Here is a 26407-nt window from a genome sequence, read left to right as displayed (position 1 = left end):
GTGGAATGGTATGAAATACATCAAACGTAGTTTCCATGTGTTTGATGCCAATCCATGTACTCTGTTCCAGACATTATTATGAGCTGTCCTCCCCTCAGCAGTCTCCACTGGTGCGTGCGTGTGTGACAGGGAGGAAGAAGTTGCCCCTAGCTACAGATCTAGGATCAGCTTATACAAGCATAACATAGTCAGGGGAATAACGTAAAACTGATCTTAGGTCAGTATGTGTAGGGGCAACTTGATCCTACTCTGAGTCAAACCAATGTGCAATGATGGGTGGGGTGACAGCTGGGTGAGCCTGTATGTAATAAACTTGGGCCTGTATTCACAAAGACACTCAGAGTAGGAGCCTCTAACTTATCCATTATGATTTAAAAGGCAGAATTGATCCTCGATGAACACTCCTACTCTGAGACGCTTTGTGAATACAGCCCGTGGTGTGAGAAACATTTGGAAAATGTAATAGGGACAGTTTTACTTAACACATAACTGACCTATTTTGTGTCTGAAGGGAAAAAAAGATTTAGTAAGAGAGAAGAGAGTTCTCTGTATAGCGCTTCTTAGTATAGAGGTTCATCTTAGGGAGTGTGTGAGTGCGTGTGTGTCTACGTGTGGCAGGCAGTCCGGTCAGAATGTGGGATAGTTGATTAGTGAATACACTCCACACATAGTGGACAGAAGTGAATTAAATCTGTAGTGAATCTAATTTGCCAGCACGCTGTCTGCACACAGGCATACTGTGGTTCTCACTTAATCAGATTTAAAACAGGGCTGGAGGGGTAAAATACGGACAGACAGACAGACAGACAGACAGACAGACAGACAGACAGACAAACAGACAGACGGGCAGACATGGGCAAACAGACAGACAGACGGGTGGACAGACAGACAGACAGACGGACGGACGGACAGAGGCAGACAGACAGAGAGGCAGACAAACGGACAGAGAGACAGGCAGACAGATGGGCAGACAGACAGGCAGAGAGATGGGCAAACAGATAGACGGGCAGACAGACAGACAGACAAATAGGCAGACAGACAGAGCGACAGACAGGCAGGCAGACAGATGGGCAGACAGACAGGCAGACAGATGGGAGGACAGAGAGGCAGACAGGCAGACAGACAGACAGATGGGCAGACAGAGAGGCAGACAGACAGAGAGGCAGACAGACAGACAGACAGGCAGGCAGGCAGGCAGACAGACGGACTGTGCCCTTAGTTGACACACTCTCATCATCATTCTCTCTATCTCTCTCTCTCTCTCTCTCTCTCAGGAAGCAGCTCTCCCTCGTTACCTGGAAGGCGGTGCTTCTCAGCAGGGCTTCCAGATCTTCCTGCCAATCGGGACCACAGGGGCCGGGTTCAACCTGCCCTCCTCCATGTTCATTGGTCAGCCCGGGGAGAAGCGGGCGTCACCCGATCCCTCATCGGACGAGCAGCTGGCCTGCCATTGGATGAAGGTATGTGATTGACAGGTGGACAGGAGAGGGGGTGTGTGTGTGGATGGGATAGAGTACCCTGGGATGCATTCAGAATCGTAACGTTGCAAAAAATAACACATTACTATCTGAATTGCACTGCGATAACTGTCAGCATGTACTTCAAATGTGTGGAAGTATGAGTATGACTTTTTCATATACAGCATATACATGTATCATATGCTCAGCTCCAGTTCACTTACCTGAAATGCTCTAGTCTAAATTGACTCTTTCCCCATTCTCCCTCTCTCTCTCTCTCTCTCTCTCTCTCTCTCCTTCCCTTTCTCTCTACCTCTCCCTCATCCCTCTCTTCCTCCCTCTCTCTGCTCTCTCTCCTTCCCCTTCTCTCTACCTCTCCCTCATCCCTCTCTTCCTCCCTCTCTCTCTGCTTTCTAGTGCCACCTGCTGTTTGACTCGTTACAGGACCTGGTGGACCACATCAATGACTACCATGTCAAACCTGAAAAGGATTCTGGGTACTGCTGCCACTGGGAGGGCTGTGCCCGCAACGGGAGGGGATTCAACGCCAGGTAGGAGGGGCTTATTCTTCAGCGTATAGGTATGAGAGTCTCTGATCTTCAGATATGAAGGTGCCCCTAATCAGATTTAAAAGTGGATAAAAAATGTTCTGACTCTTTCTTAACATATTACTATAAAGACATACACTGAGTGTACAAAACATTACGAACACCTGCTCTTTCCATGACAGACTGACCAGGTGAATCCCGGTGAAAGCTGTGATCCCTCATTGATGTCACCTGTTAAATCCACTTCAATCCCTGTACAGTTGTGACCAAAAGTTTTGAGAATGACACAAATATTGATTTCCACAAAGTTTGCTGCTTCATTGTCTTTAGGTATTTTTGTCAAATGTTAATATGAATACTGAAGTATAATTACAAGCATTTCATAAGTGTCAAAGGATTTTATTGACAATTACATGAAGTTGATGCAAAGAGTCAATATTTGCAGTGTTGACCCTTCTTTTTCAAGACCTCTGTGATCCGCCCTGGCATGTTGTCAATTAACTTCTGGGCCACATCCTGACTGATGGCAGCCCATTCTTGCATAATCAATAATTGGAGTTTGTCAGAATTTGTGGGTTTTTGGTTGTCCATCCACCTCTTGAGGATTGACCACAAGTTCTCAATGGGATTAAGGTCTCTGGAGTTTCCTGGCCAAGGACCCAAAATATCGATGTTTTGTTCCCCGAGCCACTTAGTTATCATTTTTGCCTTATTGCAAGGTGCTCCATCATGCTGGAAAAGGCATTGTTCCTGGATGGTTGGGAGAAGTTGCTCTCGAAGAATGTGTTGGTACCATTCTTTATTCATGGCTGTGTTGTGAGTGAGCCCACTCTCTTGGCTGAGAAGCAACCTCACACATGAATGGTCTCAGGATGCTTTACTGTTGGCATGACACAGGACTGATGGTAGCGCTCACCTGGTCTTCTCCAGACAAGCTTTTTTCCGGATGCCCCAAACAATCGGAAAGGGGATTTATCAGAGAAAAGCACTTTACCCCAGTCCTCAGCAGTCCAATCCAAAAAATCAAATCAAATCAAATGTATTTGTCACATACACATGGTTAGCAGATGTTAATGCGAGTGTAGCGAAATGCTTGTGCTTCTAGTTCCGACAATGCAGTAATAACCAACGAGTAATCTAACCTAACAATTCCAAAACTACATCCTTATACACACAAGTGTAAAGGGATAAAGAATATGTACATAAAGATATATGAATGAGTGATGGTACAGAATGGCATAGGCAAGATGCAGTAGATGGTATCGAGTACAGTATATACATATGAGATGAGTCATGTAGGGTATGTAAACAAAGTGGCATAGTTTAAAGTGGCTAGTGATACATGTATTACATAAAGATGCAGTAGATGATAGAGTACAGTATATACATATACATATGAGATGAATAATGTAGGGTATGTAAACATTATATTAAGTAGCATTGTTTAAAGTGGCTAGTGATATATGTTACATCAATTTCCATCAATTCCCATTATTAAAGTGGCTGGAGTTGAGTCAGTGTGTTGGCAGCAGCCACTCAATGTTAGTGGTGGCTGTTTAACAGTCTGATGGCCTTGAGATAGAAGCTGTTTTTCAGTCTCTCGGTCCCAGCTTTGATGCACCTGTACTGACCTCGCCTTCTGGATGATAGCGGGGTGAACAGGCAGTGGCTCGGGTGGTTGTTGTCCTTGATGATCTTTATGGCCTTCCTGTGACATTGGGTGGCGTAGGTGTCCTGAGGGCAGGTAGTTTGCCCCCGGTGATGCGTTGTGCAGACCTCACTACCCTCTGGAGAGCCTTACGGTTGTGGGCGGAGCAGTTGCCGTACCAGGCGGTGATACAGCCCGACAGGATGCTCTCAATTGTAGAAGTTTGTGAGTGTTTTTGGTGACAAGCCGAATTTCTTCAGCCCTTTTTGTACAAAGCAATGATGACGGCACGTGTTTCCTTGCAAGTAACCATGATTGACAGAGGAGAACAATGATTCCAAGCACCACCCTCCTTTTGAAGATTCCAGTCTGTTATTCAAACTCAATCAGCATGACAGCGTGATCTCCAGCCTTGTCCTCGTCAACACTCACACCTGTGTCAATGAGAGAATCACTTTCATGATGTCAGCTGGTCCTTTTGTGGCAGGGCTCAATGCAGTGGAAATGTTTTTGGGGGATTCAGTTCATTTACATGGCAAAGAGGGACTTTGCAATTCATCTGATCACTCTTCATAACATTATGGAGTATATGCAAATTGCCATCATATAAACTGAGGTAGCAAACTTTGTGAAAATTAATATTTGTGTCATTCTCAAAACTTTTGGCCACGACTGTAGATGAAGGGGAGGAGACAAGTTAAATACGGATTTTTAAACCTTGAGACAATTGAGACATGGATTGTGTATGTGTGCCATTCAGAGAGTGAATGGGCAAGACAACATTTGGAAGTGCCTTTAAACGGGGTATGGTAGTAGGTGCCAGGCACAGGCGTCAAGAACTGCAACGCTGCTGGTTTTTTCATGCTCAACAGTTTCCCGTGTGTATCAAGAATGGTCCACCAACCAAAGGAAATTCAGTCAACTTGACACAACTGTGGGAAGCATTGGAGTCAACATGGGTCAGCATCCCTGTGGAAAGCTTTTGACATCTAGCAGAGTCCATGCCCTGACAAATTGAGGCTGAGGGCAAAATAAAAGGGTGGGGGATGCAACTCAATATCAAGAAGGGGTTCTTAATGTTTTGTACAGTCAGTGTATATTCACCACTTACAGTGGGGAAAACAAGTATTTGATACACTGCCGATTTTGCAGGTTTTCCTACTTTCAAAGCATGTAGAGGTCTGTCATTTTTTTATCATAGGTACACTTCACCTGGGAGAGACTAAAACAAACATCCAGAAAATCACATTGTAGGATTTTTAAGTAATTAATTTGCATGTTATTGCATGACATAAGTATTTGATACATCAGAAAATCAGAACTTAATATTTGGTACAGAAACCTTTGTTTGCAATTACAGAGATCATACGTTTCCTGTAGTTCTTGACAAGGTTTTCACACACTGTAGCAGGGATTTTGGCCCACTCCTCCATACAGACCTTCTCCAGATCCTTCAGGTTTCGGGGCTGTCGCTGGGCAATACGGACTTTCAGCTTCCTCCAAAGATTTTCTATTGGGTTCAGGTCTGGAGACTGCCTAGGCCACTCCAGGACCTTGAGATGCTTCTTATGGAGCCACTCCTTAGTTGCCCTGGCTGTGTGTTTCGGGTTGTTGTCATGCTGGAAGACCCAGCCACGACCCATCTTCAATGCTCTTACTGAGGGAAGGAGGTTGTTGGCCAAGATCTCGCGATACATGGCCCCATCCATCCTCCCCTCAATACGGTGCAGTCGTCCTGTCCCCTTTGCAGAAAAGCATCCCCAAAGAATTATGTTTCCACCTCCATGCTTCACGGTTGGGATGGTGTTCTTGGGGTTGTACTCATCCTTCTTCTTCCTCCAAACATGGCGAGTGGAGTTTAGACCAAAAAGCTCTATTTTTGTCTCATCAGACTACATGACCTCCTCCCATTCCTCCTCTGGATCATCCAGATGGTCATTGGCTAACTTTAGACGGGCCTGGACATGCACTGGCTTGAGCAGGGGGACCTTGCGTGCGCTGCAGGATTTTAATCCATGACGGCGTAGTGTGTTACTAATGGTTTTGTTTGAGACTGTGGTCCCAGCTCTCTTCAGGTCATTGACCAGGTCCTGCCGTGTAGTTCTGGGCTGATCCCTCACCTTCCTCATGATCATTGATGCCCCACGAGGTGAGATCTTGCATGGAGTCCCAGACCGAGGGTGATTGGTGATTGACCGTCATCTTGAACTTCTTCCATTTTCTAATAATTGCGCCAACAGTTGTTGCCTTCTCACCAAGCTGCTTGCCTATTGTCCTGAAGCCCATCCCAGCCTTGTGCAGGTCTACAATTTTAACCCTGATGTTCTTACACAGCTCTCTGGTCTTGGCCATTGTGGAGAGGTTGGAGTCTGTTTGATTGAGTGTGTGGACAGGTGTCTTTTATACAGGTAACGAGTTCAAACAGGTGCAGTTAATACAGGTAATGAGTGGAGAACAGGAGGGCTTCTTAAAGAAAAACGAACAGTTCTGTGACAGCCGGAATTCTTACTGGTTGGTAGGTGATCAAATACTTGTGTCATGCAATAAAATGCAAATTAATGACTTAAAAATAATACAATGTGATTTTCTGGATGTTTGTTTTAGATTCCGTCTCTCACAGTTGAAGTGTACCTATGATAAAAAAATTACAGACCTCTAAATGTTTTGTAAGTAGGAAAACCTGCAAAATCGGCAGTGTATCAAATACTTGTTCTCCCCACTGTATATATGTGTGTAAAGCTTTATTCACTCTGTATGTGTGTGTGTGTGTGTGTGTGTGTGTGTGTGTGTGTGTGTGTGTGTGTGTGTGTGTGTGTGTGTGTGTGTGTGTGTGTAATCCCCCCCAGGTACAAGATGTTGATCCACATCAGGACTCACACCAATGAGAAGCCTCACCACTGTCCCACCTGCAACAAGAGCTTTTCTCGCCTGGAGAACCTCAAGATACACACACGCTCACACACAGGTCAGTACACACACACAGGTCAGTACACACACACAGGTCAGTACACCCACACAGGTCAGTACACCCACACAGGTCAGTACACACACAGGTCAGTTTGATTATTTTTGCTAAAGAACAGCTGTTTATTTCCCCTCTAAAGGCTGTCTCACGGGGTTAGGAAACCGCGGGGGTAAGAGTCCGCTGTGCTGTTATGTCTCTTTGTCAGAACCTCTCGCAGTGTTTTTTATTGTGGTTGTGGGGTACTTCGGGTCAGATTAAAGGCATGCATACATGTCGCACACACACCGGCATATCATCTTTAATGCACACCGTCATTTAAAGATGCTTTTCTGGCATGCCTGTCCAAGAAGAACTGCTAATACCATATGCATTCCAAAATCTGAAGATCTGTCAGTTGACAAGACAATTCACATCCATCCTTCTCTCCTCTTTCCCTCTCCCAGGAGAGAAGCCGTACATCTGTCCGTACGAGGGCTGCAGCAAGCGCTACTCCAACTCCAGCGACCGCTTCAAGCACACGCGCACCCACTACGTGGACAAGCCCTACTACTGCAAGATGGCTGGCTGCCTTAAACGCTACACCGACCCCAGCTCCCTCCGCAAACACATCAAGGCCCACGGACACTTCGTCGCGACCCAGGAACAGGCCTCCTCAGCCGGGCTTGGGGTGTTCCTCAAAGGGGGTGGTCTCCACGGAGGTAACAGTGGAGGGGTCTCAGAGATGGGCTATGTCGGCGGGGCCCATATTATCATCCCAGGAGGGGCCGCCATGGCTTCTCTCCTAGGGGGCCACCATCTAGGGGCCTCGCTGCCTCTCTCGGCCATGTGTGGCCCTCTGGATCTCAGCAGACTAGGTCACCCTGGAGCCTCCTTGTTCTCACTAGGTAGTGGAGGTGGGGGATTGGGTTGGTGTGATTCCTCCCTGCTCCCGTTTGGACTCTCGACTGCATCCGTGTTTGGGTTGGCTTCCATGGGTCTGGGGCGGCTAGGGAGAGGGGAGAGCAGGAGGGAGGGGGAGGAGGAGGACGGATGTGAAGAGGAGAGGGAGGATGAGGTATTGAATTTGTCTGCGGGAGGGTACGGAGGGACAGGGGCGGGGCGGGACCTCCCCTCCTGGGTGGTGATTCAATCCCCTGGGGCACTGGTGCTCAAACCAGCTGTTGTCAGCTAGGGCCAGGGTGTGTGTGTGCTCAGCTTGGGACACGTGCTCACACACCTGTTGCTACGATCAAGGGACAGGGTGTGTGTGTAAGTTTGTGTGTGTGTGTTTGTGCCTAAACAATGCCTCGGAGCTGAAAGTTGGTGTGTGTGGAGGGGGAGGGTTAGGTGCTTTATAAAAGCTGTGTGGGGGTCATTCTCCTTTTCAGACATGAAAAAACTAATTTCAACACAAAACAGTAACAGCTGGCTGAAGAAAACAACAAGAAAACTATGGAAATGTACCTCAAACATTCCCTATGGACTTTTCCCAATGGACTTTTCCCAATGGACATCCCTAATTGACATTCCCAAATGATTTGTGTGGCAACACAGTTGGATTTATGTAATCGCCATTATGATGTAAAGAAGAAGCAGCAGTTATTGAGAGAATTGAGGTAATATGCTCCTGTGTGTTTTGTTAGTCATCATTTGTATGCAGCACAGACCCTATGGACTATAACCGATAACAGCTACTGTTAGTCTGGATAGTCACTATAACAGTGGGTTTTATATCAGTGTCTTTAACTATTATGGCCACCAGGGGGAGGTAGAGAGTCAGGTAAATTTTGTCTAATCTTTCTAGCCTCACATCAGAACTGAATTGTTCTGTGTGGACGTTGTCTGTAGCCACAGATCTTGGGTCAGCGTACCATCCTTAACCATTAGAAGATGCGAAACTGACCTTAGATCAGTGTCTAGGGCCAACTTTATTCTCCTTCCTCCCGCCCTACTCAGTCTCTAGACTCACAACAACAAACAGCCTTTAAAATCCCCTGTAGGGAATAGGCTCCCAAGGTTACAAGGTAGCCAGTGGAAATCTGTGGTACACACACTACAGAGCAAACACAGTCTTGTTGAAGCATGTCGTATGTCAAACTACATTCTACATGCGTCTATGGGGTGGATTCTAACTTCCACTTTAGTCAAACATTGATGACAATGGGAGACTAAGTTCAAATGTAACTGGAAGTTTAGGATTTGCCTTTGTTATATATATATTTTTTTTACACAGGCAGGGCTAGGGGTAGCCTTCACTCATGTTACCCGGTTACCCTGGGGTCCTCTGAGCTAAGAATGTGGTATTTAGTTCCATTGTCATGTGACTGCCACCTGCATAGTTGTAAGGTTGGTTGCCAGGACGACAGAGGTGTGGTTTGGCTAAAAAAGGCTATGATGTTTCGCTGACAATGAACCGCACCTTCCTCTCCCCTCAACCAACCTACTTGACCTGCAGTGGCTTCACACACCTAGGCTGCATCTGAAATGACACCCTATCCCTGTATAGTATTCCCTAAAAGGTAGTGCACTGTAAAGGGAATAGTGTGCCATTTCAGTCGCATACCTCATGCTTTATGACTGACGATCAAATTCAATAACTTTGAATGAATTAAGCTTAAAATAACCTATATCTTGTATGTTTTTACCCTACAAATGGATCAAATCTGGTGTGGTCCCAACAGCAAACAGCCTTTAAAATCTCCTGTAGGGAATAGGCTCCTGAAGTTACAAGGTAATAAGTGGAAAAAGTTTGTATAGGTATGACATCTCTGTGTCTTTTCATCACTTCTGCAAACAAGTCAAACACGTTTTATTTGTCTTTCTGGTTAAGACGAGACGTTTCTGTTGAATGTTGAAGTTGTTCCTCTCTCTATCTTATTTTGTCACTTGGTGACAATGGGCGCGTCCCAAATGGCACCCTATTCCCTATGTAGTGCGCTACTTTTGACCAGAGCCCTGGTATAAAATAAAAAAAAGTAGTGCACTACATAGGGAACAGGTTGTCATTTGGGGCGCACACAAAGACAAGGATCCTATGTCAGGATCTACAAACCCAACGATGACGCATTAACCCTTTGTGCGACAGACATTTCTCAATAAAGCCGACAAACCTCAGAAAAGTATTATTTGCTAATAGCTCATCCAACTCAAAGGTAGGGATTGGTATTTGATCTGCACAACTCACCTGGCATCCAGTATTATTGGCCAAGTTAGGGATTTCTATTTGATCCAGGTTTTATTGATTAGATAAGTAGACCCAATCTAAACAGAAGTGTGTGCATAACTGTGTAGTACTTATAATAGCTTCATTATTTGTATTTATGCACAGACAAATCACTCAAAATAATACTTAGTCGTTGTTGTAAGTACAATGTAACAACGTGCAACTCGACCATGCCAGTAGAATTTAAATGTAGTTACAAACCAGGAACTGTAAGATTGATTGGGAAAAACCCGAGACTTCAGGTTCCCATATTGAGGTAACACAGAAACTACAAATAGGACAGAGGTGAATGTACATATGAAGTCTACATATGCACAAAGGGTTAACATGACACTATGGCCTCCCTGTTGCAGGCCAGCATCTGATATAATTTCTTATCCTCGTTTGCACATTAAGATTTGCAATTATTATGATGTATTTTTTTATGTTTCCAAGTGCCTGGTATGTATCATAAGTGAAATATACTGAAAATACACACAGCACATTCAATGAAGTACAGGTACATGTAATGCAAATGTATAAATGTAGGTATTTGTTCCAAAGGGTCAACGCTTTACATGACTGACTGTTTAGAGTTGACAAAAGGTGTGATTGGTGACATCATAGCATTGTGTGCTTTCAGTTTTTTTTACGAGGACTGTTAAACGGAATGTGTCGTTAATGACGAAGACGTGACGTTAATAAACAAAGACAAACAAATGAAGTGGCATTGTTGTGTCACCTGTGTGTGTGTTCATCAACTCTCCTGGGTTGTAGGCAAGTAGCGTGTTATGCCGCGTGTGTGTGTGTGTGTGTGTGTGTGTGTGTGTGTGTGTGTGTGTGTGTGTGTTTAGGCCTACTGTCTGCGATCAGTGTAAGAAAGAAAGATACGTTTCCCCTTGTAGCCTGACAACGTCCAAAGTCAACAAAACCATAACACTTTACAACACCGAAGCAGGCGCTCTCTCTCTCACACACACACACACACACACACACACACACACACAACTCCCCACCTCCCACACACACTTGTTTCCTCATCTCTCCTCCTGCCCTCCTCTCCTCCTCTGCCCTTCCCCTGTCACACACTCGCCCTACCCTGTAGGCTACAGAACACCTGTGAAGCTACACCAACTCCAGCATAGACCCATTGACGTGTGAGGCTCAGAGCCCACCTGGAGTGTGTTCTACTGGATAGACCTGAAACACAGGGGAGGGAGGTGCTGGGATTGTCCTGGGTTGGTCGTACACACACACAGGAGGGGTGTTCTTTCCTTCACCAGTCACTGCCACAAGGATCCATGGTCTCTCTGAGGAGGGGAACTGTCTGCACTCATGGAGAAACAAGGAGGGAATGGATGTAAACGGTAAGCACAGCCAATGACATCTCTCTGCTCTGCTCAGGATAAACTGACTGACGTACAATCAACCAGGGCTAGCCAATAGGGTCCCGTTTTACAGTGCTTTACAGTAACCAGTTACTAACTAGATCAAATACACGTTACTTCTAGCCAATAGGGTCCCGTTTTACAGTGCTTTACAGTAACCAGTTACTAACTAGATCAACTATACGTTACTTCTAGCCAATAGGGTCCAGTTGTACAGTGCTTTACAGTAACCAGTTACTAACTAGATCAACTACACGTTACTTCTAGCCAATAGGGTCCAGTTTAACAGTGCTTTACAGTAACCAGTTACTAACTAGATCAACTACACGTTACTTCTAGCCAATAGGGTCCAGTTTTACAGTGCTTTACAGTAACCAGTTACTAACTAGATCAACTACACGTTATTTCTAGCCAATAGGGTCCAGTTTTACAGTGCTTTACAGTAACCAGTTACTAACTAGATCAACTACACGTTACTTCTTGCCAATAGGGTCCAGTTTAACAGTGCTTTACAGTAACCAGTTACTAACTAGATCAACTACACGTTACTTCTAGCCAATAGGGTCCAGTTTTACAGTGCTTTACAGTAACCAGTTACTAACTAGATCAACTACACGTGACTTCTAGCCAATAGGGTCTAGTTTTACAGTAAATGTCCCAAATTGTATGTACATGGTAGGTACAAAAGGTAAGAGGATCATATATGTGCGCTTCTCATTGCTTACTCAATCAATCCCATTTATCTATAAAGAAATTTTTACATTAGCTGTAAAATAAGAGTGATTTAAAGTAACCAGTTACTAACTAGATCATACTTCTGTATGTAGTTACATGTTTGTAACTTTAGATAGACTGACACAGTGTCTACTGTAGAACCTAAGCCAAAGATTAGAATAGGGTAACATTTACATAGAATATGATGACATCAGGCCATTTCTATTGGCCCTAGTCATAAATAGAATGTTTGGCGTTCTCTGAGAAAATGACCCTAAAAGGAGAAGAATACATAGCTGAAGAATGTATGTAATGATGTGGAAAATGTGCAGGTATATACTTAATTTCTATACTTATTATGTACTTATTGAAATACATTAAATTAGCTGTACAGTGTATTAAAGATGGTATCTTTGTCCAGATTGTACTTTTAAAGCTATTTTTACAGCAGTAGTTGTCACTAAGTGCTTTGACAGTAACTATGGTCAGTCACTTCAAAGAAGCAAAAATATGCAAATAAGTCCAAATGAAATCAAATCAAACGTTATTTGTCACATGCGCCAAATACAACAGGTGTAGTAGACCTTACCGCGAAATGCTTACTTACAAGCCCTTAACCAACAATGCAGTTGTAAGAAAATAGAGTTAAGAAAATATTTACTAAATAAACTAAAGTTTGAAAAAAAGAAGAAAAAAAGATACATAATAACAATAATGACGCTATATACAAGGGGTACAGTTTCCGAGTCAAGTAGAAGACTACGGTAAAATACACTGTATTTTTCAAAATAAGAGAAGGTAGGGTTTGAATAACGTATAGCGTAGACAAAATACACCCCAGGAGTAGTTTAACTTTGAGTTAAATGTAAATACAGTATTTTTTGATTTTCTGATCGATACATGTTTTATTTTGAGTGCCGACAGCAAACAACCTTTTAAGTAGACTGACTGGAATGGATCGTGCGGAAAAAGAAACCCAGCATAGATCGTATCTGCTTCACAGTGAAAGCATGCTTCGCTTTTATCTGATCAGATATGAACACAGTTCCCCTTATGACACTGATGAAGCCCTGTTAGGTGAAAACTAATGATGGAATACATTTTAATTTACTTCACTGTAGATAAAGAGTGGGAACCTTCCTCATGTTCCTATTCATAACGAATGACTGTTTTGGTCTAAAAGTAGGCGACGTCAATAATCTATACCTACATGTGCGCTAGGTTTCCCCCTTTTTCATTCCCTGACTGTAGGCAGGTTTCCATTGACCCAGGTTAATTCGACGAAAGCAATGTTGCTAAAATAAATCATTGCGACATGGCAGATGGCATATCACAGGAGGTTGGTGGCACCTTAATTGGGGAGGACAGGCTCGTGGTAAAGCCTGGAGCGGAATGGGTAGAATAGCATCAAACACATAGTTAGATGCCATTCCATTGGCTCTGCTCCAGCCCTCATTATGAGCCATCCTCCCCTCAGCAGCCTCCACTGTGGCAGATATAGAAAACACTTTCTAAAGCCTGACATTGTTATCCGTTTGACAGCAGTGGAATTTTCTTTTGTCAAACTTTCTTTATTGCAACAATTGATTATTTTTCAACTATAAAAGTAATGTTTATTTGCAGGACAATGATTGTCCTGACTTTCAAGAATGTTGTTTTGCCTTGCTTTTCTGGTTGGCTGGCAAGTTTCACCATCCAATTATTTCAGATCTACAAGAGTGTAGGTTTCACCATGGCACGTACGTGGCGGTACCTGGCGGTGCCTGGCGGTACCTGGCGGTGCCTGGCGGTGCCTGGCGGTACCTGGCGGTGCCTGGCGGTGCCTGGCGGTACCTGGCGGTACCTGGCGGTACCTGGCGGTGCCTGGTGCCCCATATAGATAGACATGGAATCACTGGTCACTTATTTTTTAAATATTTTTATTTTATTTAACTAGTCAAGTCAGTTAAGAACAAATTCATATTCACAATAATGGCCTATATATATATATAGCCAATAGGGTCCAGTTTTACAGTGCTTTACAGTAACCAGTTACTAACTAGATCAACTACACGTTACTTCTAGCCAATAGGGTCCAGTTTAACAGTGCTTTACAGTAACCAGTTACTGTAAATATCGGACAAAACACACATCATGACACTAGTCACATTAATAATAATGTTTACATACTGCTTTACTAGTTTCATATGCATATACTGTATTATAGTCAATGCCAGTCCAACATTGCTCGTCCTAATTTGTACATATTTCTTAATTCCACTCTTTTACTTTTAGATTTGTGTGTACTGTTGTGAATTGTTAGAGCTAGGAACACAAGCATTTCTCTACACCCGCAAGAACATCTGCTAAATATGTGTATGTGACCAATAATATTTCATTTTATTTCACATGAGAGTTATTAGAATATGGCAAATATTAGTAAATGATTGCATTCTATACATGCTGACTTTCGCGGGCTATAGGTGGGAAACAGATAGGTGGGAAGGCATACAGGATATCAACTATTTATTAACGCGCAATTTCCCTCAATGCATAATCGAAACACTTCGACCACTAACTACATTTTTATTCAACACTGTAGACACTGCCCCTCTGACTTTCTCCACCAATGGCTTTTGAGAACGAGGCGTGGCAAGAGGACGGGAGTCAAGGACATGCAAAAATATTTATGCCTAACCCATCCTCTAAAACAGTGTTTCCCAACCCTGGTCCTCCAGTACTCTCTCCAGAACACGTTTTCATTGTAGCCCTGGACAGACACGCCTCATTCAACTCATTGAGGGTTTGATGATTAGTTGACAAGTTGAATCAGGTGTGATTGTCCAGGCTTACAATAAAAATGTGTACTGTTGGGGAACTGGAGGAACAGGGTTGGGAACCACCGCTCTAGAAGAGCAGCTATATTCTAAGAAATGGTAGAGCCAAGCAACCTAAGCAAATATAGTTTTATGAATGACAGATGAGACATTTATATATCACTATTTTGACAGGTTCTAATGTACGGAAGAGTATCAAATCAAATGAAATTGTATTTTTCACATGCTTCGTAAACAACAGGTGTAGACTAACAATGAAATGATTACTTATGGCCCTTCCCAACAATGCAGAGAGAAGATTTTTGAAATTATACAAATAATAATAACACCAGGAATAAATACACAATGAGAAACGATAACTTGGCTATATACACAGGGTACCAGTCCCAAGTCGATGTGCAGGGGTACGAGGTAATAACATGGCTATATACACAGGGTACCAGTACCAAGTCGATGTGCAGGGGTACGAGGTAATAACATGGCTATATACACAGGGTACCAGTACCAAGTCGATGTGCAGGGGTACGAGGTAATAACATGGCTATATACACAGGGTACCAGTCCCAAGTCGATGTGCAGGGGTACGAGGTAATAACATGGCTATATACACGGGGTACCAGTACCAAGTCGATGTGCAGGGGTACGAGGTAATAACATGGCTATATACACAGGGTACCAGTACCAAGTCGATGTGCAGGGGTACGAGGTAATAACATGGCTATATACACGGGGTACCAGTCCCAAGTCGATGTGCAGGGGTACGAGGTAATAACATGGCTATATACACAGGGTACCAGTCCCAAGTCGATGTGCAGGGGTACGAGGTAATAACATGGCTATATACACGGGGTACCAGTACCAAGTCGATGTGCAGGGGTACGAGGTAATAACATGGCTATATACACACTGTACCCGTACCAAGTCGATGTGCAGGGGTACGAGGTAATAACATGGCTATATACACAGGGTACCAGTACCAAGTCGATGTTCCGGGTGTACGAGGTCATTTAGATGTGTACATATTGGATAAAGTGACTAGGCAACAGGATAGATAATAAACAGTAGCAGCAGTGTATTTGATGAGTCAAACGAGTTCGTGCTAAAAGCGTCCATGCAGATAGTCTGGGTAGCTATTTGGTTAACTACACTACATGGCCACAAGTTTGTGGACACCCCTTCAAATTAATGGATTTGGGCTATTTTAGCCACATCCGTTGCTGACAGGTGTAAAAAAATGTAGCACCCCGCCATGCAATCTCCATAGACAAACATTGTCAGCAGAATGGCTCATACTCAAGGGCTCAGTGGCTTTCAAGGTGGCAGCGTCATAGGATGCTACCTTTTCAACATGTCAGTTTGTCAAATTCCGGCCCTGGTAGAGCTGCCCTGGTCAACTGTAAGTGCTGTTATCGTCAAATGTAAAAGTCTAGGAGCAACAACGGCTCAGTCACGATGTGGTAGGCCACACAAGCTTACAGAACGGGACCGCAGAGTGCTGAAGCGCGTAGTGGGTAAAAATCATCTGTCTTCAGTTGCAACACTCACTACCGAGTTCCAAACTGCCTCTGGAAGCAACATCAGCACAATAACTGTTCGTAGTGAGCTTCATGAAATGGGTTTTCATGGCCGAGCCACCGCACACAAGCCTAAGATCACCATGCACAATGCCAAGCAGAGAGTGGCGGAGTGATGAATCACGCTTCACTATCTGGCAGTCCGACGGATGAATCTGGGTTTGGTGGATGCCAGGACACCACTACCTGCCCCAATGCATAGTGCCAACTGTCAAGTTTGGTGGATGAGGAATATTGGTCTGGGGCTGTTTTTCATGGTTCGGGCTAGGCCCCTTAGTTCCAGTGAAGGGAAATTGTAATGCTACAGCATACAGTGACATTCTATATGATTCTGTGCCTTCCCAGAAGAGTGGAGAATGTTATAGCAGCAAAGGGTGGACCAACTCCATATTAATGCCCATGATTTTGGAATGAGATGTTTGAGGAGCAGGTGTCCACATACTTCTGGTCATGTAGTGTATTTCATCCAAGTCCTTGTGGTGAGATACACACTGTAGATAGAGACAGTTGAGTTGTGTGTGTAGCAGTCTTATGGCTTGGGGGTAGAAGCTTTCAGGGTCCTTTGGTTTCAGACTTTCAGACTTTGGTTTCAGTCCTTTGGTTTCAGACAGATACCGCTTGCAGTGCGGTAGCAGAGAGAACAGTCTATTTTAACAGAATAGTACTCAGTTGTCTTTGACAATTTTTAGGGCCTTCCTCTGTCACCGCCTGAAATAGAGGTCCTGGGTGGCAGGGAGCTCTGCCACAGTGATGTACTGGGCCGGACGCACGACCTACCCTCTGTAGGGCCTTAGGGCCAAGTAAAACATAATTTTTTTAATGGTGATGGGGGTGGTACTTTGAATTTTTTTCACGGATAGTACTTTAAAACTTGAAATACTTTGAGAATAAAGTTTAAATTATTATTTTTTTGAATAAAGTCAAAACACTATGTCGAGAATAAAGTGGCAATCTTTCGAGAATAGAGTGGCAATCTTTCGAGAATACAGTGGCAATCTTTCGAGAATAAAGTGGCAATCTTTCGAGAATACAGTGGCAATCTTTCGAGAATAGAGTGGCAATTTTCGAGAATACAGTGGCAATCTTTCGAGAATACAGTGGCAATCTTTCGAGAATACAGTGGCAATCTTTCGAGAATACAGTGGCAATCTTTCGAGAATACAGTGGCAATTTTTCGAGAATACAGTGGCAATCTTTCGAGAATACAGTGGCAATCTTTCGAGAATACAGTGGCAATCTTTCGAGAATACAGTGGCAATCTTTCGAGAATACAGTGGCAATCTTTCGAGAATACAGTGGCAATCTTTCGAGAATACAGTGGCAATCTTTTGAGAATAGAGTGGCAATCTTTCGAGAATAGAGTGGCAATCTTTGTAGAATAAAGTGGCAATATTCGAGCATCAAGGCGTGGTTATATTTCAAAATGAAAGTATATATTGGGTTATTAATTGCATGCCTCCCTGGCTCCTTGTTGCTGTATGCCCACTGTTGACATGCCTGAGTTAGATGACTGGTGAAACAATACTTTAGAACTGGCATTAGTAACAAGGAAATCCTTGCTCTTTTAGCACATAATAGCCAGACGATTAATAACTATTAAGACCTGGAAGAGGTTGTGCCACAGATTGAGTGTTTCCAGAAGGAGGAACCACACGGACATGGATGAGGTATTTCATCCAAGTCCGTGTGGAGACGGGCGGGTTGTGTGTGTTTGCAGGTGTGTGTGTGTGTGTTTGTGTGGGCGGTAAAAAGTTTTGTGCAAAACAAACAAATGGCCACCAATCTAATGATCTAATACACTCTTTCAAAGAGGCGTCACTGCGCACTAATGCTTATCAATCACTCGCACGCACAAAATCACAATCTTGGCACTGTCACTGAATGCAAAGACAACTGTGATCTGAGTCCCTGTCCGTATGCCCTCAGAATTTGCTTCAACGTTCTGCTTCGTAGCCTAGGCAAAAACTTTGCAAAAATTCGGTGCTTAATGGCAACTGTTAAAGCGACCATTGTGCTTTACTAACAGTAGTATCCCCCCGTATGGCAACTATCCTTCTAACAAATGTCGGCTAGTAGGACACGTGAGCAGCACCCCTAATAAAACAAATTATTTTGGAATCCTGGAGACCGGGATGTGTATGTCCCATGTCAAGCTGCTCTCTAAATTAGCTACAAAACTGCTATTTTGCAGCCCATTATAAACCTATAGCGGCCCACTCGATTGAGTACCCTAGCCTGTAGGCTAATCGTGCGTTAATGTGGGCTAGTGAAAGTAAATTATAGGCCTATCCAACGGCTGCCGGAGGCATAAACCATGAAGAAGGGGTTTTACACCAAGTGTCTGTAGGAGGAGATGCAACTCATTGCCCACTCCCACTCATTGCCCACTCCCACTCCTGCACGCGCAAACCAGCTAATCTGAGGCACTGTTTGAATATATTCATGGAATGGATTCTCCCTTTCTTAAAATAATCATTGATCTAAATATAAGCCTATTAGACGATGATAGGCTATATGCTATAAAGAAATAATCACTGATCTGACATGGTCAGATGGTAGCCTAGGGTTTCCATTGGTGCTTCCCTACAAATCAAATCAAATCAAATCAAATTTATTTATATAGCCCTTTGTACATCAGCTGATATCTCAAAGTGCTGTACAGAAACCCAGCCTAAAACCCCAAACAGCAAGCAATGCAGGTGTAGAAGCACGGTGGCTAGGAAAAACTCCCTAGAAAGGCCAAAACCTAGGAAGAAACCTAGAGAGGAACCAGGCTATGTGGGGTGGCCAGTCCTCTTCTGGCTGTGCCGGGTGGAGATTATAACAAAACATGGTCAAGATGTTCAAATGTTCATAAATGACCAGCATGGTCGAATAATAATAAGGCAGAATAGTTGAAACTGTCCCTGTCCCTACAGGGACCCGCAATCCTTTCCCACACAATCCGTGACCTACATTCACAAGATAATAAACGTAGGCCTATGAGGCTATATCATTTAAAGTGTAGTTTACATAAAACATTCATGCCATTGCTCACAAATGTGTAAATTAACCTTTCGTTTCAACATATAGGCTGCTGGCCAAGCTGTTATTCTCTAAAGTACAGTATGCATGGTGTTGGCATATGCAGGGGATTGAGGACAACTTTATAGCGAATTTGAAGGGCACCATGACCTGGACTGATGCATGCACCTCTTTGCGTCTGGCAACGCACCATGGGCGTTCGGTAGAATGGTATTGCCTTGGCGATATCGTTTTGTGTGTCACACACACGTACACTTGCATACACACACACAACCCACTCTCTACCTATGTACTGTATGTAACCAGACGGACTTCTGTGGTTCCTCCGGTCCTAATACTTATAATAATATTATTATGATGTGCTACAGGAGAAAGGATTGCGTTGTTACTAAAGCCAAATCTAAAGTATAGTTTCACCAGGTCATGTAACTCAGATACGCGCACAGCAACAGGGAGCCAGGGAGGCTTGCAGTTAACCACATCCCCTATATAAATATAAACATGAATATAAATGTAACTGTGACTTTATTCCTAAAATGTTGACTTTATTCCTAAAATGTTGACTTTATTCCCAAAATGTCAACTTTATTCCTAAAATGTTGACTTTATTCCTAAAATGTCAACTTTATTCCTAAAATGTCAACTTTATTCCTAAAATGTTGACTTTATTCCTAAAATGTCAACTTTATTCCCAAAATGTTGACTTTATTCTCAAAATGTCAACTTTATTCTCAAAATGTCAACTTCATTCTCAAAATGTTGACTTTATTCCTAAAATGTCAACTTTATTCCCAAAATGTCAACTTTATTCCTAAAATGTTGACTTTATTCTCAAAATGTCAACTTTATTCCTAAAATGTTGACTTTATTCTCAAAATGTCAACTTTATTCCTAAAATGTTGACTTTATTCTCAAAATGTCAACTTTATTCCTAAAATGTTGACTTTATTCCTAAAATGTTGACTTTATTCTCAAAATGTTGACTTTATTCTCAAAATGTCAACTTTATTCCTAAAATGTTGACTTTATTCCTAAAATGTTGACTTTATTCTCAAAATGTCAACTTTATTCCTAAAATGTTGACTTTATTCTCAAAATGTCAACTTTATTCCTAAAATGTTGACTTTATTCTCAAAATGCCAACTTTATTCCTAAAATGTTGACTTTATTCTCAAAATGTCAACTTTATTCCTAAAATGTTGACTTTATTCTCAAAATGTCAACTTTATTCCTAAAATGTTGACTTTATTCTCAAAATGTCAACTTTATTCCTAAAATGTTGACTTTATTCTCAAAATGTCAACTTTATTCCTAAAATGTTGACTTTATTCTCAAAATGTCAACTTTATTCCTAAAATGTTGACTTTATTCTCAAAATGTCAACTTTATTCCTAAAATGTTGACTTTATTCTCAAAATGTCAACTTTATTCCTAAAATGTTGACTTTATTCCTAAAATGTTGACTTTATTCTCAAAATGTCAACTTTATTCCTAAAATGTTGACTTTATTCTCAAAATGTCAACTTTATTCCTAAAATGTTGACTTTATTCTCAAAATGTCAACTTTATTCCTAAAATGTTGACTTTATTCTCAAAATGTCAACTTTATTCCTAAAATGTTGACTTTATTCTCAAAATGTCAACTTTATTCCTAAAATGTTGACTTTATTCTCAAAATGTCAACTTTATTCCTAAAATGTTGACTTTATTCTCAAAATGTCAACTTTATTCCTAAAATGTTGACTTTATTCTTCGAAACTACATTTGAATTTTATTCTCTAAATATTGACACATCATTCTCGAAATCATCAAAAAACACCGGCGTTTACTAAATGTTTATCTTCACTTGGAATACTCTTCCATACTAATGAGACCATGTTGATCTACCAATCTAACCTCTATTTTCTTCTTCTCCCATTTAGTCAAGTCGTGGTCGAGAGCCCTGTACGACCACTGCGGTCTCTGGTGCGGCCGTGTTTCATCTTCCTCCTCTTCCTGTCCACGGTCATCGTGATCATCCTCTTAGGTTTTCCTGACAGATTCTCCCAGACAGATTGGTGGAAAAACCTATCACTGTACACATACTACCATAGATGGACCAACCCCGACCGCCACCGTGGACCATCCCCAACCACCATTCCCCCAACCACAGTACCAGCCCCACCCTCAGCCACCATACGTCCGCTACCAACCAATCACTACCACTTTGGCTACCCTCGTAACTACCACTTCATCGTAGACGAACCGGACAAGTGTAATGCCCAGACCCCGTTCCTGGTGCTGATAGTCCCCGTGGCGCCCGGTAACCTGGCCGCCAGGGACGCCATCCGCAGGACGTGGGGTAATGAGACCCTGGTGCAGGGGAAGAAGGTACAGACGCTATTCATGCTAGGACTTCCTGGAGGACTAGGTGCCCAGGAGCTGCAGGAGAAGGTTGGTCTTGATTGTTTTAGCTTTTTTTAGTGTTGTGTTTATTTTTGTAAAGTGTGTTGGGGTTGTTAATATTTAAATAGAGTTTGATTTGATTTTGATTTGATTGTGACTTGAGCTGACCTAACTTTGACTTTGTCTTGACTCTTGACTTTGATTTGAAGGTGAACCAGGAGAGCCAAGTGCATCATGATCTACTCCAGAGCAACTTCCTGGACTCTTACCTCAACCTCACCATTAAGACCATGGTGATTATGGACTGGCTGGCCACCCACTGCACCAATGCCACCTACGCCATGAAGATCGACTCAGACATGTTCCTCAACGTAGAGAACCTGATGACTATGTTGCTGAGACCGGACGTCCCCAAGGTTAACTTTATTTTTATTTTATTCAACCCAACCTCCACCTCTTTGGGGGACAGCTTTATTACTCTGTCTGTCTGTCTGTCTGTCTGTCTGTCTGTCTGTCTGTCTGTCTGCCTGCCTGCCTGCCTGTGCCTGCCTGCCTGCCTGCCTGCCTGCCTGCCTGCCTGCCTGCCTGCCTGCCTGCCTCTGCCTGCCTGCCTGCCTGCCTGCCTGTCTGTCTGTCTGACTAACGTCTGTCTGTCTGTCTGACTAACGTCTGTCTGTCTGTCTGACTAACGTCTGTCTGTCTGACTAACGTCTGTCTGTCTGACTAACGTCTGTCTGTCTGTCTGTCTGTCTGTCTGTCTGACTTACTAAGTTTATTCTTAAAAAAAAAAAAAATGATATACAAAGATTAAATTCCTTCCCTATTTCCCAAGGTGAACTACCTGACAGGGATGCTGATGTGGGATCGCCCGGTCATCCGGAACCCCAACTCCAAATGGTATGTTCCGGTGGAGATGTTAGCCGACAACCGATACCCGACCTACACACTTGGTATGGGATACGTGTTCTCCAACGACCTGCCGGAGAGGTTCGTGGCGGTATCCAAGGACATCAAGCTTTTTAATATAGAAGACGCCTATGTTGGCGCCTGTATGAAGAAACTGGGCCTCTCGCCCACAAACTCACCAGATCCTTGGCAATGGAAGGCCTATCTCGGCAAGTACAATCGCTGTGAATTTTCCAAAGTCATCACCTATATTTTGAGCCGCCCGTCCCAGATAGTGGACTACTGGATGGACCTGAAGAAGACACCTGGTTCACCCTGTCCCTAGACACTGATCTAGTGTCCATTTGGTATTTTTCATCCTAATGGTCGAGTCTAAGTCTTTAGGTAGCCAAACAGATATATATACCTGTATATATCGATGAAAAAAACACAGCTGTAGCTCTGCCACCTTCCGCCTCAGATGTGGAAGGCTGACATCGGCGCATGTGGTGGATTGAGATGCAGCCCATGCAATAAAACAGATATCTCTAGCTTAAACAGACCGTTTCTGATGGGAATTTTTATGTTACGCTTATTCAATTTCCGCGTGGACATTGACTCTGGTACTAGTACTAAGTTTCACGGACTCTATCAGTGTCCGAGGGGCAGGTAGCTGAGTGGCTAGTGTTGTGCCAGTAACTGAAAGGTTGCTAGTTCAAATCCCCTAACAGACAAGGTGAAAAATATCTGTCGATGTGCCCTTGAGCAATGCACTTAACCCTAATTTCTTCAATGTTGATAATGACTGACCTTGGCTGTAACCCCATTCTTGGGGGGAGTTGAGATATGCAAAAAAAAAAGAAAAATCAAAGGTGTATAAAACAGACTTTTAGATGTGTGAACCAGGACAAATATAAGCACCTACCTTGTTAGGACTCAATTACCCATAATGACATTGGGTAGGGTGGGAAATAAAGATGGGTGGTGGTGGGGCTGGTCGGGATGATGAAGTTAGGTCATTGAGTAGTTCTGAACTTGTAATGACTGTCGGAATGGGATATCTGACTTTCAAAGTCTTCATTTACAATGGTGGAACATACTTTGCAAAGGGATCTTTTGTGATTTTGTGATCCCGAATCTCAGGAATCCAAACAAATCCAGACAGATAGGAGGATGGGATCAGCATCTGTCTAGTCTCTTGTGATAGATTAACACTTTCACAGGCCAAAACTCACACAAGATGTGTCTCTGTTCACATAAGATTTGTCTCTGTTCACACAAGATTTGTCTCTGTTCACACAAGATTTGTCTCTGTTCACACAAGATTTGTCTCTGTTCACACAAGATTTGTCTCTGTTCACACAAGATTTGTCTCTGTTCACACAAGATTTGTCTCTGTTCACACAAGATTAGTCTCTGTTCACACAAGATTTGTCTCTGTTCACACAATATTTGTCTCTGTTCACACAAGATTTGTCTCTGTTCACACAAGATTTGTCTCTGTTCACACAAGATTTGTCTCTGCCCACACGATATTTGTCTCTGTGTTACATGATCATCTGTCTGCCAAATTCCATTGTGTTGTGACACCATTCGGGAGACGGTGTTCTAGAAACCAGTTGGGTAACCTGTAAGAAACACTGGTGAGAACCAAAAGCCATCCATTATTAATGATTCAGTCTCTAACTCTCAAAAACAATTGAAAGGAAGATTATTTTGTACATAAAAAAAATAGTTTTGTCAAGAAGTATTTGCCTAGTGAATTAACAGTAGCCCGTAGGCCTAGACCTTGCCCAAACCAAGTAGACCGATATAACAGTATCAAATATTTAACAGCATAATATATTTATTTTACTGGGTGAGTTCTTTTTCAATTCAGCGACATCTACATGAATAATTAAGTTACATATATTGTTCAACAAAGCCTCTTTTTATATCGGCATCAGTATATTAAGTCACACATTATGTTACACAAAGCTTCTCTCATCCTGTTTGCTTAGCATGACACTGTTCAAATGCTGTTTGACTTCTATGTACGTATTGCACAATTCATTTATTTGCAGAACAGTTGACTAAAACCTGGACAAGAATAAGGTGTGTTCCATTGTCAACGAAAGGAGTTCTGTTCTCTTCCATTGTCAACGAAAGGAGTTCTGTTCTGTTCTCAACTTCCACAATGAAAGGAGTTCTGTTCTGTTGTCAACTTCCACAATGAAAAGAGTTATGTTCTGTTGTCAACTTCCACAATGAAAGGAGTTCTGTTCTGTTCTCAACTTCCACAATGAAAGGAGTTCTGTTCTGTTGTCAACTTCCACAATGAAAGGAGGAGTCCATCATTATTCTCAATGTCTGATGACTGGTGTAACAAAATAAGATGATATGAGTAATGACATTAGGAAGGTAATGCAGAAGGCTGCAGCCCTGGAAAGCTATGAATCACAGGAGGCTTGTGAGGGGAGGATGGCTCATAATAATGGCTGGAATGAAGGGAATTGTATCAACCACATGGGAAAAATGAGTTTGATACCATTCCATTTATTCCGTTCCAGCCATATGAGCCTGTCCTCCCCAATTCAGGTGCAACCAGCCACCTGTGCTATGAATATGATGTGGCATGTGTGTCTATGTTCTTTGTTAAGGACATCATCGTTGTGACAATATGAACAATGATGATATTGAGATTATTTATGTTATGAAAAGCACAATAAAAGTTCAATAAATGATTTGTATTATTTACGATCATAATCATTGACATGGTGAATGCATTGCAGTTGACAACAGGGATCTTTAAAAAAAAGAGAGACAGGGTTTAACTGTCAGAGATTTGTCTCGTCGAAATGTTGACAATAAAGGCTACTTAATACTCTGTTCTCATGTGTTGGTTTCTCTTGTCCTACCAAATAAACTACCTGATGGAAGGAAAGTGGGTACATCCCCTATGGCACCTTATTTCCTACCCATAGGGCTCTGGACAAAAATAAGGCACTGTATAGGGTGCCATTTGGAACACAGTAAGTGCTTGTGGTGAGAGAAAACGATGCTGAGTCATTCAACTCGTCAGGCAGGTCAGGCCGTCAGGCAGGCTGGTAGGCAGGCCTGTAAGACCTCATTTCTATTTTTAGACGTTGCCGAAGCCTGCCAGATCTTACAATGACTACATAGGTAATTTAAGTATCAGCTAACCACATATGTTATAGCAATTTGTCAGTCGTTGACGTGGCTTGCAACCAGTGGTTGTTGCGTCGCCTCGACAGCTGTGGAGCGCACCCTGGGTCTGTCAGACCTCTCTATCTGCTTGTTAGGTCATAACAAACCAGACCACCCATAACTAATGCCGCGTTCAAGTGCTAGTTGGAACTAGGAAACTCGGACCACCAGATTGCTTTCCAGCGGAAGTCATTCATTGTCAATGGAGCAGTCCGCAACAATGAGTTGGGGATGCGGCATTAGGCTGCACCGCATGTGTTCAATATTTTCAACTCGTGTATTGCTTTACCGTGCAGTGGTACAAACAGAAGTTCATAAACTGTCAAGCCAATTAGCTAACTATGTAACTACAAAGCTAACCACTTTGTTAGATACACTACATGACCAAAAGTATGTGGACACCTGCTCGTCGAACATCTCATTCCAAAATCATGGGCATTAATATAGAGGTGGTCCCTCCTTTGCTGATATAAGAGACTATACACTCTTATGGCAAGGCTTTCCAATAGATCTTGGAACATTCCTGTGGGGACTTGCTTCCATTCAGCCACAAGAGCATTAGAGGTTGGGGACTGATGTTGGGCGATTAGGCTTGGCTCGCAGTCTGCGTTCCAA

At 42.9% G+C, this 26407-nt stretch overlaps 2 protein-coding genes across 3 annotated transcripts in view; both read left to right on the top strand.

Annotated features, from left to right (window-relative positions):
- The window catches only part of LOC110485549 (zinc finger protein GLIS2), a 39386-nt gene extending 28863 nt beyond the window's left edge, over positions 1-10523 (top strand). For both annotated transcript variants that reach the window (XM_090195580.1, XM_090195581.1), the window contains 4 exons: positions 1275-1460; positions 1875-2008; positions 6500-6618; positions 7062-10523. In XM_090195580.1, the coding sequence (XP_090051706.1) occupies positions 1275-1460; positions 1875-2008; positions 6500-6618; positions 7062-7789 (1167 nt within the window). In that variant the 3' untranslated portion in view covers positions 7790-10523. The remainder of the gene's footprint in view (positions 1-1274; positions 1461-1874; positions 2009-6499; positions 6619-7061) is intronic.
- A 187-nt stretch (positions 10524-10710) lies between these two features.
- On the top strand, positions 10711-25455 carry LOC118940350 (beta-1,3-galactosyltransferase 2). The gene is made up of 4 exons (XM_036949220.2): positions 10711-11166; positions 21238-21748; positions 21910-22116; positions 22533-25455. Exons 1-4 carry the CDS (start codon positions 11135-11137, stop codon positions 22929-22931), a joined length of 1149 nt encoding a protein of 382 aa, XP_036805115.1. The 5' UTR covers positions 10711-11134; the 3' UTR covers positions 22932-25455.
- Positions 25456-26407: the final 952 nt, after the last annotated feature.

The sequence above is a fragment of the Oncorhynchus mykiss genome, chromosome 13 (assembly GCF_057628025.1).
Source record: "Oncorhynchus mykiss isolate SJ-2025 chromosome 13, ASM5762802v1, whole genome shotgun sequence".
In the NCBI taxonomy this organism is placed as follows: Eukaryota; Metazoa; Chordata; class Actinopteri; order Salmoniformes; family Salmonidae; genus Oncorhynchus; species Oncorhynchus mykiss.
The sequence above is the reverse complement of the archived record's forward strand: the minus strand, read 5'-3'. Positions and strand labels throughout refer to the sequence as shown.